The following is a 19,919-nucleotide window of genomic DNA, read 5'->3' on the forward strand; positions in this document are numbered from 1 at the left end:
TCTTTAAATGGTGAGAAAGCTGACAGAAGAAAAAAAAAAAACAAGCCTACGTCTCCCACACATCATGGGAATACTAGGTTGGTAGATAAGAAGAAAACAAACATTCCTTCACCCAGTGTTTGGTGAATCACGTTTTTTATTCTGTTTTCTTTTAAGGGCCAGAAAATGAAAGATTAGTTTTACCACTTCTTAAACAATTTCAAACAAACATGGTACATTTGAATTTCACTGAAGCTATCCAACCAAATGGATTTGAGTTAGCAAATTTGAAAGAGCACCTAGCTTCAGCTGCCCCAGACTGTCAGTTTAAGTTAACTAATCATCCAGTCATTTCTTGGCTTTTTCCTTTGTGTCATCCAATTAAACACAAAGAAAACTATCTGTCTGAAAAAACTAGTGAAGAATAATTGCTAAATGTTATTCTTAATGAAAAACATTAATTGTCTTTAATGTGTCTGTGTGATGGGATCTATCTGGATACACTCCGAGAACAGGCAGATGCCAGAGCCACTTGCCAACCATACCTTTGTTTCCAGAGCTGCTGTAATTTTTGTTGTTCTTTTTTTTTTTTTTTTTTATAAGTAAGTGGTAAATCATAAGATTTAACTAAATGGGCACTTTGGCTTCTGGTTACAGGTAAAACATTTACTTTGTCTTAATGCCTATTGAACTCAAGCCAATGTTTTCCTACATTGAAGTTTTTAGGTACTGCAGTTCCTTATAAAACTAACCTTTGATGTGAAACACTTAATGCTGTACAGTCCCCTCTATCAGCTGATGTAATATGCATTAGCATTACTACACTCAAGCATGCATTTTTTTTCTGGGCTTCCTGAAAGTAAGCCAGTGAGTAAAAAAGATGTGCCAGAAGAGTAGGCTGTGTATTTTCTAACAGAAAAATTGGAAACAGGAAAAATGTCGCTTGCAAAATATTTCTTTTGCAAATTAAATGTTCATCTAGGTGGGGAAGATGAAAAGAGGCGTATATAAACTTCAGCTGTGGTCACAACATTATTAACCTTCCAGACTCTCTTCATAGACAATTATTGGTTCAAAGCACTACTAGCATGAAACATAAGATCATACTACCTAGAAATAGGCTAAGCAGTAAATTGGTAGCAACAGAGAACATAATGTCGTAAGAAACCAGATGGCAAAGTATTTCTAAAAACATTATTTTTCAGTGATTTAAGGAAAAAGACCTACACAAATATATCAGGGATACAAACACACTCTTTCTCATTAATCCTGCTACTTCTAATGTACGAGAGGTTAAGAAACAAACACTTCCATCCCATCAGGTTTCCTCCTCCTGTCTTTCAGTTAAAAGGGCTTTCAAATCCACCAGTGCAAATCCTTCTCTGGAATATTCTGCAGTGCCCACGCATTTTATTGTGTTTCATTACTTCAAAACAGATAGCCAGACCCTCAATTTGTAAAATGGGTTGAGCCAATGCAACTATGCCAACTCACATCAGTCCAGAATCTATTTGGCTCCTTTTACTATTAACAGACCAGCAACATTGTTTTATAATGTCTTCTTGCTGCAAAACAAAACCTCTTGAAAAAACTGTACCTCTAATACCATTATTCATTCACTTTTATCCACCAGAATTGCATAAAGTGGTCTTAAAGATGCAACTCATACCTATCCACAGTATAAACTCTAGGCAACAGTATTTTTCTAGGCTCTGCTGAATTCTTTTCAAATTTCAGGGTTATGTTTGCACTTGGCCTTTCTTATGACAGCTGATTTTTCCTCCCAGTGTCTTCCAAGTAAAGAAAAAATGATCAACTATTACTAAAAGATGACAGGTAAGTTTTGAAATATTTCAAGAGTCTTTCAAGTTTCATTCTTTTCTAACCATAATTACTGTCCTTCTCCTGGAAAGGATGGCTTGATTCTTTTGAAGAAGTACCTCTCAGACTTTGATAGCCCATGGGCAAAAATACTGGGCAAGTATAAGGCTGTGCATGCCACCACAGTTGGCTCCCCTGTTTGACTTCTGCTTTGATTATTTTAATTCACTGTCTTTGCAAGCACTATGAATACTTGAAGTCTATCTTATGTCTGCTCTCCCCTTCTTTTATTTATTGTACGTAAGAAGTGTGAAATCTCAAAGGCAAGATCTAAAGTTGGAATCAGAGAGAATATTTTGACTTCCTGTATCTTTTAAGTAGAAAGATCCAAGTTTCTCAATGCATTGCTAGGGGATGAATTTATATAAAAGACTTAAAACTGCCTTTTGATGTATTATAGAAGAGTCACCACAATTGAGAATTTGTTCAGAGAGTTAAAATAAGGCACCCAAATGCTACAGGGTTTTACTTGTACTATGATGCTATTACATCAAAATGGTAACATGGTATAAGAAGTAACAACAAAATAATGAAACTATATTTTACTGTTGTCTTTAGGCTTATTTCACAGTTACTTCAGTTAAGTTCACATTTAACTGCCTTCTTAAACTTATTGCCTCCAGCAATTCCTGACTGGAGAGACAGGTGTGAACACACTAGGCACATCTCTACTGCTGCTGTTTGGTGGTACCTACATCTCCATCAAGGCTTTTGGCATTGCTGTGCTAGCATTTTTCAAAGATATATCATGACAAGGTGATGCCTGTGCTTCCACTTCCATTTTATGTGCCTTCTAATTGCAGAATAGCCCCTTTAACACATGTTGAAGAGATCCTGTAGTGCAAAAGCAAGGAACTGGACGACTCCTAATGAATTAGCGTTCAACTCACACAGAATCTCACATCCTTCCTTCCAAAGGACCAAACAGGTGTGAATCTGATTTCGTTATCCAGAAAAATCTTAGTAATACAGAAATACCGCCACTTTGAAGTGCATCCCCAGAGAGATGAAATTATCATGTTTCTGTCTACTCTGCATAGTGTTATAGCTATGTCAGCCCAACCAAAAATGTGCCTTATGCAGCCAAGGAAGCTATTTTTAGATCTGAAGTTGTATCCAGGTTAGAACTGGATTAGTAACAGCACATTGCCTAACCTTTGAGGCGGAAGCTCTGGGCTGAGCCATTGCAAAGGTTCCCAGATGGGAATCATGCCCTCAGTGAAACATAATGTTGTATAGTAAATGGTGGTTTCTTGGCTGTGAATATTCACATATTTGTAGAAGGAAAGTATTGTAAGGTGAAATTACTTCACTTCCCTGGCAATACTGCCAAGCAATTGGTTCAGAAAGTAACTTAGAGAGTACCAAGAAAAATGCAAAAATTCTCTTCAGAGGGAGCATTTCCTCCCTTTTGGGACATTGTTAGATTCTAAGATATTTTTCTGTCCTGAATCTGTGACTTCAAGAAAAGTAACTTGATGACTCACTGCCTCACTTTTTCCATCTACTAAACCTGAACAATAATTGCTTCATGTCATAAGCCTTTTGATTTCTTTGAGACCACCTGCATGCATACACACAATACTATGAGATCGGACAGTGTGCCACTACTCCTCCCTTCTATCTCTTCCCTTCACACCTCAAACCAGTATAACTTTCAGGCATTATCCAGGGACGTCAGAATATCATGGTAAATTTTCAGCTTTGAATAGACTAAGATATTTTTGTAGAAATATGTACATTTAGGGGAATTTGGAAAAGAATAAAGATGACTGACTTCTGAGAACTGACGTTTTGCATTAGGTGCAAAGAAGTCATTCTGCATAGGTCAACACAGGTTGGATTGACCTGAAAATCTCTCAGAGAAGAACCTGTAGAAAACGGTGGCAGGCAGAAATGTGTAATGAAACCTAAAACCAGGATTTACGCAGAACTTCAAGAACATTAAGAACTACCCTTAAATTCTGTATTTCTAAGACTGGGAAATGGATAGAATGTCAGAATCCAACTGTGATACCAGAATGTACAAATCTGTTTTACGGGAGAAATGAAAGGGAAAAGACCATGCTGCACTCAGAACTGGTACAGCTAGTACAGCATGAATGGGAGAAAAAGCAGGTGTTACATAGTAAATGACCACAACACATGCCCTGATTGCTGGAACATGCTGCACCAAGCAGGAGTAATGGCATGTGGGAAAGTGGAAACAGGGGGGGGGGGGGGGGGGGGGCAACATCTTGCTTAGCCCCCTGATAAGCCTATCTGTCCTTTTTCTGTCTTCGAACACTCAAAAAGAGCTTATTATGTCCACTCAGAGTCTACATATGCCAGCTGAGAAAGATCCAGGTCTTCAACTTTTGTGGAGCTGTTCCCATGCAAGCTCCCATTGAACCTGCTGGAAGTGAAACTGGTTAGAATCAGTGAAGACATAAAGCAATGGAAATTATAGACAGCCACTTAGAACAACAGTGGCTATCTGTAATTCAGTAGTTCCTCAGTATGAGTTACCTAATTCCTGTTGTTCATTACTTTTTCTTGAACGAGACTGAAGAAATTTTGTATATTTGAGAAAATTTTGTATATTTTGGGAATTGCTTAATACAATCTTAGAGCTTCAAAACCTGGATTGGCAGGAAAAAAACAGAGATGGATGACAAATTCTCATGGTGAAAACATGTCCATTCACCCATAATCTCCCAGAATGGACAATCACAAATCATTTCATTGTTCTTCTGAAAAAGGTACCAAATGCAATGATATACTTGGGGTAGAAAAATACGTGCAGCACTGAGCATCATCAGAACTTTTCACTAGTGCACTGATTTCAGTTCTGTTAAAGCAGTTGTTTTACAGCTTATCCATGAAATAAAAGTATCAAAATGTTCACAGGCAAAACCTTCACATGATCACACCAAAGAAAAGGAAATGTCCTGTACGTGACATTTTAAAGCAGATAGCATTTGCTGAAAAGAACTGAACAACACAAAAAGGGGAACATCTGAGAGGGAGAAAATGTGTATTCACAGTTGACAGAAATTTTAAACGTGAACTGTTTACCTGGGTAAATAATTGCCTTGTAGGGGTTCTGCTTTTGTTTTGGCAGAATATTATTTATCCAACCTGTTATGGCTTTTCAAATAATGACACTTTCCTGTATAGATATTTTGGTAGATGTACTAATCCGGAAAATTTGCATCTCTTGGCCTGCAACTGACTATACATTACAGCTATAACAGGTGGATAATCTAATACTAGCACATCTCAGGTATTTATTTCCAGATTAATCCAGATTAGTCCTCAGATTTGCATGATGATTTAGATGTAACCAGAGTGGTGAACAGTACATAAGCTATGACATCCTCAAAGCTACTTTGGGGTCACAATGCTTTCTCTATTTCATTCTTGATCTTGAGAACATAGAGGGAGGCATACCTAACTACTAATATATACTAAATTATTGCACATTCCAATCTGCTTCTGTTACCACCCTTACCATCAAGCAGGCAGAACAGAAACAATGATCTATTCCACCTTTTTTCCATTCAATTCTCTTGCTCAAGGGAGCAAGCAAGCAGGCTGTTTTACATGTCTGCACACACAAAAAAAGTCAGAAAGTCAACAAGAGCTGTAAGGAAGATTCTAATCTCAGCTAGCCCTGTATACAAATGAACAGTCAGAGTCACCATCCAACCCTGATATAGCCAAACTCCTCACCAAAAAGAAGATATCCTCACAGAATGATATATAAAATTTATAAAAATGAATAGGCTTGTCAAAATCTTCATAGATGTTCAGGAGCAGTAATTTCTGTTATTTCTATCTAGAGTCCTTGCATATTTTCTTGAATGACAGTCACAGCAAATATGATTAAAATCTAATCAAGAATCTCTCAGATGAGAGGAAAAATGAAGAGCCCTTTTATTACTGGGTTACATTTATGCCCAGTTTACCTCGAGTGAAGAGTTTTGAAGCTTCCCAGTTAGGACTTCCTTCTCTTTCTCTAGTTGCTTTAGTTCACACTCAGATTTTCTTTTAAATTCCTCTAGCTGTGTCTGGAGCTCCTAAAGTAAAAAAAAAAAAAAGAAAAAAAAAGAAAAAGAGAAAAGAGCATGCAATAGCTGAGACAAAACATGCAGCATGAAAAAGAAATAACATTTTTTCTACATTAACCTAGATACCAGTTAACACAGTAATACATGCTACTGTTTACACAATAATACATGCTACTGTCTTTTAATGTCACTCATGTATTATTCAATCAAAGAAGTATTAACAGTTTGGTTTGGTTCTCTCTAATACTAGTGTTAGACAATACAGCTCACATAATCCTAATCTTCTACTGAAAGCTTCCCTGAAGTGGAAAATTGTACAGCATGAAGAGTCAGACTGTTTTGCCTTGAGTGGTGTTAGTGTTCAAAAATAATTTAGTATGCAAGAGTCACCCACAAGATCTGAAAAAAACATAAATATACATTGACCATATAAATAACCAGATGACTAACTAATGAGCAATTAGTGGAAAAGGGAATTAAAGGAAGCACTGTCTTATAGCATCCATAAAGAAAATCCCAGTGAGGAAGTCAAACTAAAAGAAAATAAAAAATTGAAGACTATATTATCACCTTATTGCTGGAAATAGTTTTTGAAAAATCAACGATAATATCACTTGCAAGACAGTGACCAAGAGCTTGTAACAATCGTTTGTAGCAAATGTAAGCAATTGTTTATTGTAGAAAGACTGAATGTGCAACTTCTAGAAATGTCTTGAAGTGATATATATTATGAGCTTATTAGCGTGCTTGCTCTTCCTATTTGTGCCAATTTGCTGACTCAAAAAAATATTCTACCATATTTTCAGACACGACAAACGGAGGAAACAGAAAAAATAGCAATTTAACACCTCCCCCATCCTGTGCAGCCCCTTCTCATAGCCTTTCCCCCCATTTTTATAGCACAATGACTTAAGAATTCAAGATAACAGAAAAAGTACCCCAAAACTAAGAAAGTGATAATCATTGGGAGGATGGCATGATATTAGGAAACAGAAGCACAGACAATAGTGACAGTGACGTATTCCTTGCAACTCAATTAGATAAAGGAGAACACATTAGCATTTCACAGTTTAAAAACAGGATAGCTGTTAGGTAGCAATTAAAGGATGGAATCAAACACAGAGACATTAATATTGCAAGGGAGAAATTAGCTTTAGTTTTGTCTGTAAGAAAAGGAGAGGATATAACAGTCTTTTTGATTAAACCTGAAGATCAGGTGTTTGCAGCATTCCCACTGCAACTCTGCTAACTGACTTCCTTCTCTATATCTTAATTCTTCTATCTGGAAAATAGATATAATACTCCTCAAACAGATGTTATAGGCCTTAATTGCATCAGAGGATATAAATAGCATTAGTAATGAAAAATACTGCAATTTTAAGTTTTACTAACTCAAGATTTTTCTGATTTAATTAATATGAATCTCTAAGAAGATATGGTTATAAGCAATAATATTTATTGCCTATAAGCAATAAATGCCTACTATTATGCCTTTTTTACTAAAGTATAAAGTGTTTGATATTTAAGTTTGATCTGACTCCCATGAAGAGCTTCGGCCTGGCATCATTTTAGGTATACCTGTACAAACTTATTCACATAAAAGAATACACTATATAAAAGGCAAAGACCTTTTCATAAGGCTTATACTTGATAGTGTAACTGTGTACCTTGAAGAACTGCATCTTCACATACTGATCAAATGCAAGCACGTTCACAATCAGATAAAATAATTTACTCACACAGGTTCCTTTTTGAGAAATGAGATTGCATAAATGTATAAACTTCAGCAGTTTCACAGGCAGAAATGAATTCTTCTGACAAGCATTTAAGACAATTCCTAGTCTCCAAATCTAGAAGGTACTATGAAGCTCAACATTTAGTGATAGGAGCTGCATGCTCTTTATGACTTCACAACTTGTCAGCAAGTGATTTGATTATTCTCAAGTAAATGTTGAACTTGGAAAGGTATAGCAGCATTAAAACTGGGAAAAATGGGTGGAAGTACATTCTTAGCACCAAGAAGGGTCTAAAGAACAGTTGACCAGTAGTCTGTCCAATTCTACAAACTGCTCTAATCAATTTTTTTTCTGTCTGGAAGATGTCTGACAAACATACAAGTACATTAGGAGACAGAAACTAAATTCCTCCTTAGTTTATGCCCAAATTTGGCAAACCACTTGGGCATGCACTGAGTTGTAAGCTTCACAAAGCATTAAAGCATGTGCTTAAAACTAAACACGCATTTCAAGGTTTTCCTCTATTTGAATAGATCTCAGCTCACATTTAGGTTCCTATTGCACAGAAACATTACAGATTGCAAATTTCTGAAGCCAAAGGATTAAGCCACAGACACCAGTTCTCATGAAAGTGAAATTCTTTGAAGAATCTCTTAAGCCAATTGCTGCTAATGCATGCCGACAACAAAAATTACAGCTCAGCCACTTAAAACACATTGAGAAAAGGTATTGCTCAGGTAACCTGTCCGGATCCATGAGAACATGAGCATTCTTTCTGACTAAAGTTAAATAAGGACATACGTATGCATGTATTTGTTTGTAACTAGACATCATTTCATTGGTAACACCTGCACTCTGAATCCATTTACCAACACTTTGCAGAATTAGATCCCCTGCCTAAACAATGCAAAATTTTGATTAAATCAATGCATTTGAGTATTTCACAGCAGTAATCCATGGAAATATAAGTCAGAAATTGGAATACACCTACAATACATTTTTCTTCAGGAGGGACCTTATATTAATCACTCCAGCTGTCACATGCAAAGCATGCAAGGATTAGTGTTGCTAAGAAGGTAGTTTATCACATCAAGGATAAATTCACCTTCCTGCCTGTGGAGCCTTTCACAGAAATACAGCAGCTTGACTTTTTTGTTCCTTTTTTTTTCAGTAAGACCATAACAAGAAAATCTTTGCATTTTATGTTAATTCAAAGTGCCTCCAGTGAGGATAATTCAAATGATGTCACTGTGACCAATAAGATTAAAACCAGATGAATTAGAGCATCTATAAATAGAAGAACATCCTACCTTCTGCATTTTTTTCTTTCAGTTTCCATGAAGTTTTAGACTGGCTTGATTTCCTTTGTATGCTTCATTACAAGATCTTCCAGCCCTTTTAACAGCTATTCCTTCAGACAAATCTTTTTGTTATGGGACTGATGCGTGCCTTTACAAAGCAAGTTCTCTGTGTCTTTTATTCATACTCTCTTTTTAAATAGCTACAATTTCCATAGTCTATAAAACACACTAGCTATATAATATGACAAAACCAGGCTAAAATTCTGGGGTCGCAGTAGCCTATTTTGTAGGGAATATGCTATTTAGGTGGATATACTCCATTGAAAATTTCTGCCTTGATGTTAGTTAACAATGCAGAACTGTAGTGATTCAGGGCTGTATGCCTCTTCTGCAGTCTAGGGATGGGGGTTTTTTGCTGCTCTGGTTTGAGTTTGGGTGTGTGACTCACTTCCAACCATGCAGGCTACCTCAAGGACAACCTCAGTTCTGTGAAAAAGCACAAAGGACAATTTGGTTTTTGTTGTGTCTCTGATGCCAGGTCTAATTTTCCAGAATGCTAGCATAACAATGTTCTAGGAGAACTAAAAAATATAGAAAAGATTTGGGCTCGACAATTGTTTAAGAGGAGACACTGTACACACAGAACTCTCAGGATACATATATTCCTCATTGTACTGAGTTTATTCCTGGTATTATTTCTGCATAGCTTTTCTGAAGAACTGTTTTCTATACTTAAAAAAAATAAATCAGTATTCCAACTAGACCTCAACAGAGAAAGTCTGCCTTGGACCTTGTTCTCTTTAAGGTTTTGGTTACAGAAGAAGTTGAACACTCTGCCCTGGTCTAGCTCAAGGATATCAGTAGTTTCTTCGCTGTCATTGCAGCAACTCATGTACTTCAGGTTATGAACACAAGTCAGTGTTCCACTGGATGAGGTCAGAGATCTAGAAATCTTATAGGATTGACTGCTGTAGAATAACCCAAAAGCCATAAATCTTAAAAGAAAAATGACATTGATTTCAGTACTTTTGGCATGCCATGCCTTTGAATATTTGAGAGCAAACCACCTGTTTAAACTCTTGCACATTTTTGGAGCCGCTCTTGTTTTGGCTCTGTTTGGTAGAAGTCATTTGCTGCAGCTGTATTATTTGATGTTTCAGTTCATCTACTTTATTAATAGCTTTGCTTCGGGAATTCAATATAGTTTCCGTATCTTCTGTGGTATCAAAACTTACATTTCAAATAGCATAAATAACTTGTGGAATTTCCAATGTGAGTGACTACTAAAAAGGGAAATACTTCAGAATGACATTAATGAGCATCTTACCTGCTTTTTGCAGGATTTCTTTCTCTTGAAGTGTATTTCTCTCTTTGACTACACTTAGATCTTCCTCCACTTTTTGACTACACTGTTTGATCCCATAATTTCTTGTTGTGTTCCCTTAAGCTACACTTCCAAATCCTAAAATATGCATGACATTACTTCTACGTTTATTACATATGTTCTTTTTTTGTCATCTGAAATAAATGGTCATTTTCTCTCTTGGCGCAGTTCCATGATATAAATCTTTCACCTACAGAGCTGGTTTAAATGCATTTTTTGCTGTTCCATACCCTTAAACTGTCTCTGCTGCAGGAATATTTGTAATGTGGAGCCATTCCCTCAGATGCAGGCATCATTGTAAAGTGAACACTCATCAAGAGTTACTATCTAAAAGATGCCTGAGATTATCTTAAACTTGGATAGGATATACTTCCATTAATTTCACAACAATTTGTGCTAAAAGTTAATGAATATTAGTTTGGGGTTTTTTCCCAGTTGCTGAAATTCAATAGTTTGTAACATAATCCATAATACAGATGCCTAAAAACAGTAACATCGGCTCCTACACACTTTGCTGGGAATTGTCTGTCCATAACTAAAGGCAAAAATTTGAACCATATTTAATGTTCTATTTCTGGAGGTTCTAGTCTCAGTTTCCAGACGTCTAACATAATACTGCAATATTCACTCAGACAAAATTGCCATTTGTTCCTATATGAATGTTGAGTAAAACCTCATGGGTTAAAACTAACTTGTATTTAACACTCTCTGTAGTTGAAAACTTAAAGGTAAGCTTGTTCCTTTTACCCCTGGCATAGACCAAAATTCTTCCAAAACTAGACTGAACAGATCAGACTCAATGACTTGTCATCCTTTGTATTCTCTCTTCCACAGTAATAATAATAAACGTGCACTAATGTGATGCCTTTCATCTAAAGGTCTCAAACCTCTTGGCATACACCACAGAGAAAACAGAAAATTCATCTTGCTTAAACATCAGTCCTTTTATCTTTCAAGCCTTACAATAGCTGTTCTTGCTAGTATTTACTAATGATCAGAGGTATTACTGATTAAATAAATGTATCTGTTTCCCAGTCTGCCATTGTTCACAGGATTCTGAAAAAAATGTAGTATTTAATGGTGGCATCAGAAATAGCCAATTTAGAAAGGAGAAACTTCTACCTTTTAATTTAAACTGGAAAGAAACAGAAAATAACATTGTGTCTGTTTTCCTTCTTCCAGATTTATGCTAGTCTGAGGCTATCTCTTTAAAGATTCAAGGCAATGTGCTCTGGTGGTATGTAAATCAGCCTCATTCCATAGACTTAGAGGATCTGAAATGTACAAGTTGAACCTATGTCCCTCAGAAAATATTTCAGTTTTATCCAGCTGACACTGAATTTAGAAATTAAATTGCTAATGACACCACCTTCTTATTTCCAGTTCCTATCATGTTTTACATTTATTCCTAAAATACTGCATTTCTTATACAATAAATCAGAACAGTAAACCACATGCATAAATTTTCATGTCTCCATTCTTCATTTCTCCTGAATGTCACTTCAAGTACCCACAAGAAATCAGGATCTTACTTTCCCTCTTCCCCTCTATTGCTTCAAACTTTGACAGAGCCAGGACACTTTTCCTTATTGAAACAGATATTACAGATTTCCCTGATTCAATTTAAAAAAAAGGCTTACGTGCAGAATGTAACCCACTTTTCTGCAGAAGATAGCGGTTGTTCTGCTACAGATCTACCCACTGAGAGAATGGAGTCTAAATAATGTTGGGGAAGATGTATTCAATTCACCCTCTGATCTTGCGAAACAAAAAGGCAGAGACCATATTGAAGGCTGAACTCCCTCAAAGAACATCCTCAAAGAAGAGGTCCAGAACTCTGAACCATCAGCAAAATTATACTGACAGGCAAGATGCGAGGGCAGATGGTGAAAAGGGTCGGAGTTGTCTTGGCGGAACACAGCTGACTGGGGTGGCCCTGCTGTCTACAGGATTCTGGGGTTCTCCAGCTCTAAAGGAGATAAATCTTCTTTCCCATCAGGAAACAATTATTGTTATTCTGAAATACTCCAAGTCTAGACCTTCAAGGTGTTTTCTTATCTAATATGCAAGATTGCTGTCATAGGGCTGGGGACAGGTCTGGTAGGTGAGTTTATGTGATGGGAAGGGCCAATAGTATTAGAAGGAAGTGGAACTGTTGAGCACAGAGCGTGGCTGGGTGCTTCAGCATCAGTACAGTTCATCAGTGTCTCTCCCACACCCTGACCTTATGTACCAAATGCAGCTGGTTGGCAGATTGCCCATGATGTGCCAACCTCTGAAACTGCATCTGACACATGATGCAATTAAGCAGAAAGGGGCTGCAGAGCTGTGCTGCAAATGTAGGAGATACACACCAGATAGGGTAGACAGGCAAAGTGTTAGGTGAGAACTAATGGTGAAAGTCTCATGGCTCAGCACATAAAACTTCACAGGTGTAAAGGACACGTCATTAAATGTCACTTGGTACAAGCCACTGTTGAAACAGTCATATAATACAAAGCACTTGACTCCTAACCTGCCAGCTCAGGTCTCTTATCTAACCCTGTTCATATCCATGCACTGAGCTGTTGGGAACCATGATGGAAAAGGAGAATGTACTCTGTAAATGCTCATTGCTGGCATTAGTGCCTGCTTGATGTTCTCTTCACATTTCTGGGCAGGAAAGGTAAAGCTCTGTTCAGTCAACAGACAAATTTTATCTCACTGCTGCCTCAGGGAATATAAAGTCTAGTGTTCAAAGAGTTCTAATGAGTTACTAATCATCTTAACTCTTTCTTTAAAACTCGCAGCACTATATCCTTCCTATTTCTCTTCTAAAGTCCCTAAAACTGCTTTAGTGCTTACAAAGCATTTGAATCAATATGATATTTAAAAGACCCCTCCTCCCCCGAATTTTGAAGAATTGGTAATTTGCACTTTTATAGGCAGAGATAGGGATCACAGTCTCACACTCTACCTGTATTCTCTCCTTCAGCTTCTGGGAATGCTTCTTCCTCTCATTTATCTTCTGGCTTTTCTCCTCTAGGTCTGCCTCCAGCTTCTTTACCTGCTGCAGCAAAAAACCTTCCTCAGCCTCTGAGCTCTTCCTTTGCTTCATTTCTCTTTGGTGACAATTCTTTGCTTCTATCACAGATTGCTGCATAGCATTTTTCAAATCCTCTTCTTCTCTCCCATAAGAGGCTTGCAGTTTGCTTGTTTTCTGAGTATATTCTTCAGTTGCTCTCTGGTTCTCGCTCTTCAGGTTTTCCATCTCATTTATTAGAGCTTGTCCTTCCACACTGTATTTTTCATCTAAAATTACTTTTTTATCTAAATTTGCTCTCCTAGATGCTTTGCATTCATTTAGCAGCCCATCAGACTCCTGATTGAAATGTAGAAGCTTGTTTTCAAAGACTGCATTGGTATCTACCGTGTCTGTAGAAAGGACTGTCTGTGCTTGTTTCGCTTCTGTTCTCAGCTCCCTCTCTTCCACCTGCTTCTTGCACAATGTTAACTCTGCCAAGGCTTCTTCCTTTAGTCTCTTGTGTTGTTCTACTGCAATTTCAAGGGCCTGAATACGTTTTCTCAGCAATTGTTCTTCTTCAACTTTGCTTTTACACTGGAGAATCGTTTCCCTTGTCTCAGCAAGAATGTGCTGAATTTCTTCTTCATGAGCCTCTCTCAGAGCCTGTATACTAGCCTCACGTTCATCATTCTTAGTGTTCAGGGCATATATCACCTATAGAACAAGAAAAATAATAGGAAATTAAAGTATCTGGTAAATGGTAGTCATGAATTCAGTTACTATATTTATGAAGGTGTTAAATGCTGAAGATAATTACTGCTACAGTTTAATCTTTTTTTGTTGTTTCTTTGTGGTGTTTTTTTTTCACTAGGAACAGAAGGGACAATTATACACCGCAAAACCTTATAGGGAAGGAAGACAATACCGTGAGCAACAATATTTTTTTCACTTTTTGTCAGAAATTTCCTTTTTTATTCTTGGCAAGTTGTCACTTCATGCCCCTAGTTTGATCTCTGATACAAGGAATGAAATAGGGCCCCTTCTCTAGCTAACTGGCTCCGTATTTGTAGTCCAGTTCACCTAGCCTTCAGTGCAGGAGGACTACCTGCCAACATTGCCTTCAGCATTAGCAACTGCTGGGGACCAGTAGTAGCAGATATGTAGAGTGAAACCTGAAGTCCCGACATCCATTTCATGTGGATCAAACTCACTCTGTGATGTAAATGAAAGGAAAGTTTGTATGGAGGATTAAATTTTGCACTCCTGACTCAAACTAAAACACCACTGAAGATGCACTCCTGGAAGCTGTATGCCTGGCAAGTTAGCTTGGTCAGCATTTCAAGACACGTATTACTCGACTGCAAGCATCTTTTGGTTTGATTCTGAGAAGTGTTCAGGCAATGGGGTTTTTTCCTCACTTCTGTAACAGCTATAAATCTCAGAAGTCAGGTTTTAGCAGATTCAAGCAAGCCTCTGATGACAATAAGCAATTTTTTCAAACAATAGATTTAAACCTTTTGATGTTTTATTTTCTTCTGCAAAATGCAGAATAATAATTCTCATGACTATAAGACAAATTATTACCCCAAGTAGGCTTCGTGTGTTACCCATGACAGACACCAAAAACCTTTCACAGAAGGTGTTGTACAAGCACACCACTATTGTTTTGAAAAGAAAATGCTATTATAAGCCCACAGTAGACTGAAATGAAGAGTTCAGAGTCAAAACTGGTAAATGTGCATGTTAAGCTTACAAGACAGTTACATATCTTTGCAAAACATAGTAACTGCCTTGAAAAGACACATGCTTGTCTTTTCAGGCTCCCATTAGGCCACATGGGGCCTAATCCAGTTTCTACTGGGCATAGTCACCTAACTTGATGGGAACAACACATTATGTATTTACATATGTGTGGAGGTTTTCCACTTGTTTGGTTGGTTGGGGTTTTTTTTTAGAGAGACCTTATTGCTCTACAAAACTAGGTTTGGAATTTATATACAAGTTATGACAGATACTTTCAGTCTGGCCTGAGCCCATAGAGGTTAATCAAAAGATTCCTAGACAATGTTTGAGAATAGTCTTAAGTACATAAATACAGAAGCAAGGTCACAACTAATTCTTTAATTATACTAGAATTTTGGCCCTGTAATCTTCAATATTTCCTCAACAAAAGCCTCAATTGAGAGACCAATAGGTGTCTTGACCACAATAAGTGTCACAAGTCTGTAGTCTGTGTTGTGTAAGTCCTGAGAATGTCTCCAGAATTACTGTATTTGCGTCTAACCATTTTGTGCTATCTGTACATGAATAACATACTGAATTTCAGTCATCCATAAATGAAAGCAAACACACAAATACATCTTGCGTGTAGTCAACTTCCTCCCTGGCAGTAATGAACTAAGTACAGAAATCTTAAAAAGTCACAAATGCAAAATATGGTCTGTATACATTTCTGGATAAATATGTCACAAAAGAGAGTAACAGCATCATATTCCAGAAGACAAGCAGACAAGAATTCATTGTCTACATTTAGATATGTATACTTTGGAGCCTTAGATTACATACTGTTAATTCTTCCCTGTTATTTTTAACCATTTTTCCTTTGAAACAGAAATAGTTGCAGGATACCAAGCAGTTTCCTTCTCCCCACTAACTAAAATCGTTCTATGAACCTTTCTTAACTGTTCAGGAGACAGACATAAAAACTACAAGGAGAAGATTAATTTTGCCCACGGGTTTAGAATGACCAGTAATTAGTTTGGGCAACTCTTCAATTAACTAGGTCAGATATTGATGATCACATTTCTGTGTTTAATTCCACCAGCAAAACAGAGATGAACATCCCGCCTTTGTGACTCACAGACTTCCACTCTTAATGATTAATTTATCTAGTAAATCAGCACTGCCTGTCTCACATTATGTTGTGTTCAGGCTGACGGTGGAATCTGGGTTCCTCTAAAGTCGGACTTAATCATAGAGATTTCCCAAATTCCACTGAGCATTAGACCATCACCAACATGTTTAAGTAAGTTATCTAAAAGAATGGAAGAAACTGGCCTCCCTGCTCTGTCTATTATTCCTACACTTCTGTTCAATAGTGGCTAGAACCACAACGAAGAATTTTGACTTGAAAATACATGCCCTTAAATTTAATCTTCAAGCTTGAGTGCTGAAACTGATTCCTCAGTATCTTAACCTGCTTAAGAGATTTAATTTTTAGAGGGCTACTGCTCTGTACTTTCTGAAATTTAAGCCCCTCACACATGCCTTTCACTCCCTACCGAATATAGCTACTATATTCCTATTCCAGATACCTCATTTAAGAGACTGGAGTTATGCGACATGAATTTGGGACTTTATGTGCTGGAAGGAAAAATACTGAAAAATTATTTCAGCATCTGTACTTTGCAAGTGCACATACTGCTGGCTAATATGGTATAAACCTCTCAACAGTTGTGTTGGTAAACAGCTTTTTAAAAGCAGCTCTAAAATTGATCAGTTTGACAACATGGACAGAATTGCTTTCAAATGAAAAGAGTGCTACATTACTCTTTGAGTTACTAGCATAATACCAATGTCTACTGCCTCCTTACAGTTCTCCAAAACTGAATGCATTGGGAAACATTGTACTGATTTTACAGCAACTGAGAGTTATATGACAGGTTGGTAAAAACACTATTACACACAAACACTTGAACATTAACAGCAGTGAATATGAATACTTCTTATTAGTCCTATTTTATCCTCCAAATGCTGTAAATCTAAATGGCATTTCCCTTCTCCATTTCTTTATGGTGATGTAAAATAACAAAAACCAAAACATTCAACTGCACCTCATCAGTGAAGTCAAAGCTAAAGCATTCAAACAAAAAAAAGACTGTTATATCTTCCTACAGCAGTGTTAAACACTACTTTTGCAGGAACCTGACTATCATAATGAAAAAAACGGTTCTAGCAGGTTGCTTTATTAGTTGAATAAGAAGTGAGACAGTTTAGTATGGAAGGTGAGGAGTGAGGATGATAAGAAGAATCAAAGAAAGGCAAAAGATCATAAGTGTTTTCCTTCAGGCCCAAGCTAGTGGGCACAAATCCTTCCTGATGGAGAAAGGGCAAAAAGAAAAAAAAGAAACACAAGAATGAGAAAAGGCCCTGGAGGGGGGTGCCAAACAGGGTACTTCCGGCAGCACCCTAAACAAAGGAGGGAAGGAGACAAGTTTTGAGTGCTAATTAGTTTGCTAGAGGCTCCCTGAGGCCAGGTGACAGCATCATCTCCTTTTCACTAGTAGCGGTACTATATTTTTATACATTTTCTACATTTCTTTATATACATTTTTAAATATATATAAAGAAAAATTGTATATATTTTATATAAAATGTATATATAATATAATTTTTATATAAATTTTATGTATTTATAAATTTTCTTTATATATTTATACATTTTCTACATTTCTTTTATAAGAAATATATACAGTTTATGGTTCATTTATCCACTCACTGTGACAATACATTAAAATTACCTTTAATCAACACAGACCAACACAGTGTTGACTGTCACTTATAAAACAATAAAAAGACCTTATTTCAAGCCTTTCACTGTCAGCAAGTTATAAAAAATATTTTTCCAAAATTTCCCAACCCTCAAACTTCTATCTATCCATGCATAATGGGCATGGATAACAAATTAACGAAGTCAGAGATGCAAAGAGTTCAGGGCCAACTTATGTTCAATGGCGTTCATGAGCTCAAAGTCAGAGCTGAGAACCCAGCTACAGCTTACAGTGCCAGCCTCTCGCTGAAAACAGTATGTCTGCTTTTAGCTCTGGAAACTATAACCAGAAACTAATGAGCTTTGAGGATGCAAGTTCTACAAAAAGCCAGATCAGATGTCCCAGCATCATGCTGCAAACACATGCAACTGGCTTGACATAGCCTTAGCTCAAGTTCAGGAAGCTCCATCAGCTCTCACCTGTGTTGGCCACAACAACCCGAGCTGGTTTCCACAGCTCCTCAGGCTTCAGAAGAGCTGCATCACTTGTGTCCTGCACCAGAATGAATCCTAATTACTGTATTAAAAAAGGATTTTGCTTCAGGAGATTCTCTTTTAGTGCAGGGTCAATCTAAATCCTTTCATCCATTGCTCCAACCATGTTAATAAAGCCTTTCAGATCCTGGAGGGGTGGGAGGGGGGCACAGCACAGAGGTAGCCAATGGCTCTGTATGAAATCCGCTTGTGTTTACATGATCTGATGTCTCTTGGGCAGAAGCTCACTGTGCAATGTCTCACGCTCCTGAATGTCCCACAGTACCCACAGTATTTGTGGTTTTCCTTATCTAGGGATTCACACTAGAAGAGGGAAAGTTGATCTTACGTTCTTAAAATTTGAACATATTGCCCTTTTTCCTACATGTACCGTGTATTACAGTCAGTCCAAAAATACCTTGAGATACTAAAATGTATCAAGAAACTATAAGCATAAAATGTCTACAGGTTTCTAATCTCTTTTGGCATGTTTTTTGCCTCTTTCTGCCTCTCCCTTTGTTTTTTTCCCCTTTTAGTTTAAATTTTATACAAGGAAATCCCACAGGCACATTTATTAATTTCCATTTTTTACTTTTTTAATTTTTCTGCCTAGTGCAGTGCAATACTGAACATAGAAAACCTTAGTTTGGTGCCCCATGTATTGCACTTGATCTCTCAAGTGCAATTGAACATAAAATTAGCCCTGGCCTAATTTTTACTAAAGAGACATCCAGCTGTCCCTCATTTGTATTTTATAGTTTCTAATAAACTAAGCAGAATAATTGCCAGGCAACTTAAGAATTAGGAAAGTAAAACTATATTGCAAGAATGTTTCCACAAGCAGAGCAGGTGCTAAAAAAGGCACCAATACCGCATCCCAACAATTTCAGCAAAGCAAAAATATACTGTAGAATCACAAAAGTTAATTCTAGACAGAGACTCCTCTGCTGGGAAAGTCACATGCAGTTTATTACTGAAATGTCTTCTGGAACTGTTCTGTAAAATCTACTCAACTTTAATCCCTTCTTTTTACATTGGTCACAAATCCACCTGCTATGACTCTGGTTGTAAGCAGTACCTCCTCAGCATCTCAAGAAATAGGTCTTCCTAGACAGTCACGGAAATGTTAAAGATTCCTCCAGTTCTGACAAGGAAATTTTGAGAGAAACTGGTTGTTCTGAAACACAGCTACCACAGAAGGCAGTCAGAGGAGGTCACTAGTAATTACTGCAAGGAAACTAAGAGAAAAACCCTATACATTTCATTCTCAGAAGGATGTTTCCTGCATACTAGAGATGGGATTCATCTTACCTAACATCATCCATTTCATCGTTACACATCTAATCTAGGTTAGTCAGTGGAGGAAGACAGATGCCTCCAAAGGACGTTTCCCTTTCCCATACAGGTGTCTAAATCAGGTAATAGAAGTGAAGTGAATTGTTTTGGTGTTTGGTTGTTTTGTTGTTTCTTCTGCATACCCAACTTCCCAGCTCTTCCTTCTTCTATAGAGCTGAGTCCCATAAAGAGGGAAGAGACAAGTTTTAATTCTCAGAGGCTGA

General features: G+C 37.2%; 1 protein-coding gene across 1 annotated transcript in view; it reads right to left on the minus strand.

Annotated features, from left to right (window-relative positions):
• The window catches only part of FAM184B (family with sequence similarity 184 member B), a 51,642-nt gene that overhangs the window by 16,196 nt on the left and 15,527 nt on the right, over window positions 1–19,919 (minus strand). Inside the window, exons 2-3 of the mRNA XM_075499824.1 lie at window positions 13,290–14,051; window positions 5,811–5,921 (exon numbers count right to left, since the gene is read on the minus strand). Of these exons, the coding sequence (XP_075355939.1) occupies window positions 5,811–5,921; window positions 13,290–14,051 (873 nt within the window). The remainder of the gene's footprint in view (window positions 1–5,810; window positions 5,922–13,289; window positions 14,052–19,919) is intronic.

This window comes from Mycteria americana, chromosome 4, assembly GCF_035582795.1.
Source record: "Mycteria americana isolate JAX WOST 10 ecotype Jacksonville Zoo and Gardens chromosome 4, USCA_MyAme_1.0, whole genome shotgun sequence".
NCBI lineage: Eukaryota > Metazoa > Chordata > Aves > Ciconiiformes > Ciconiidae > Mycteria > Mycteria americana.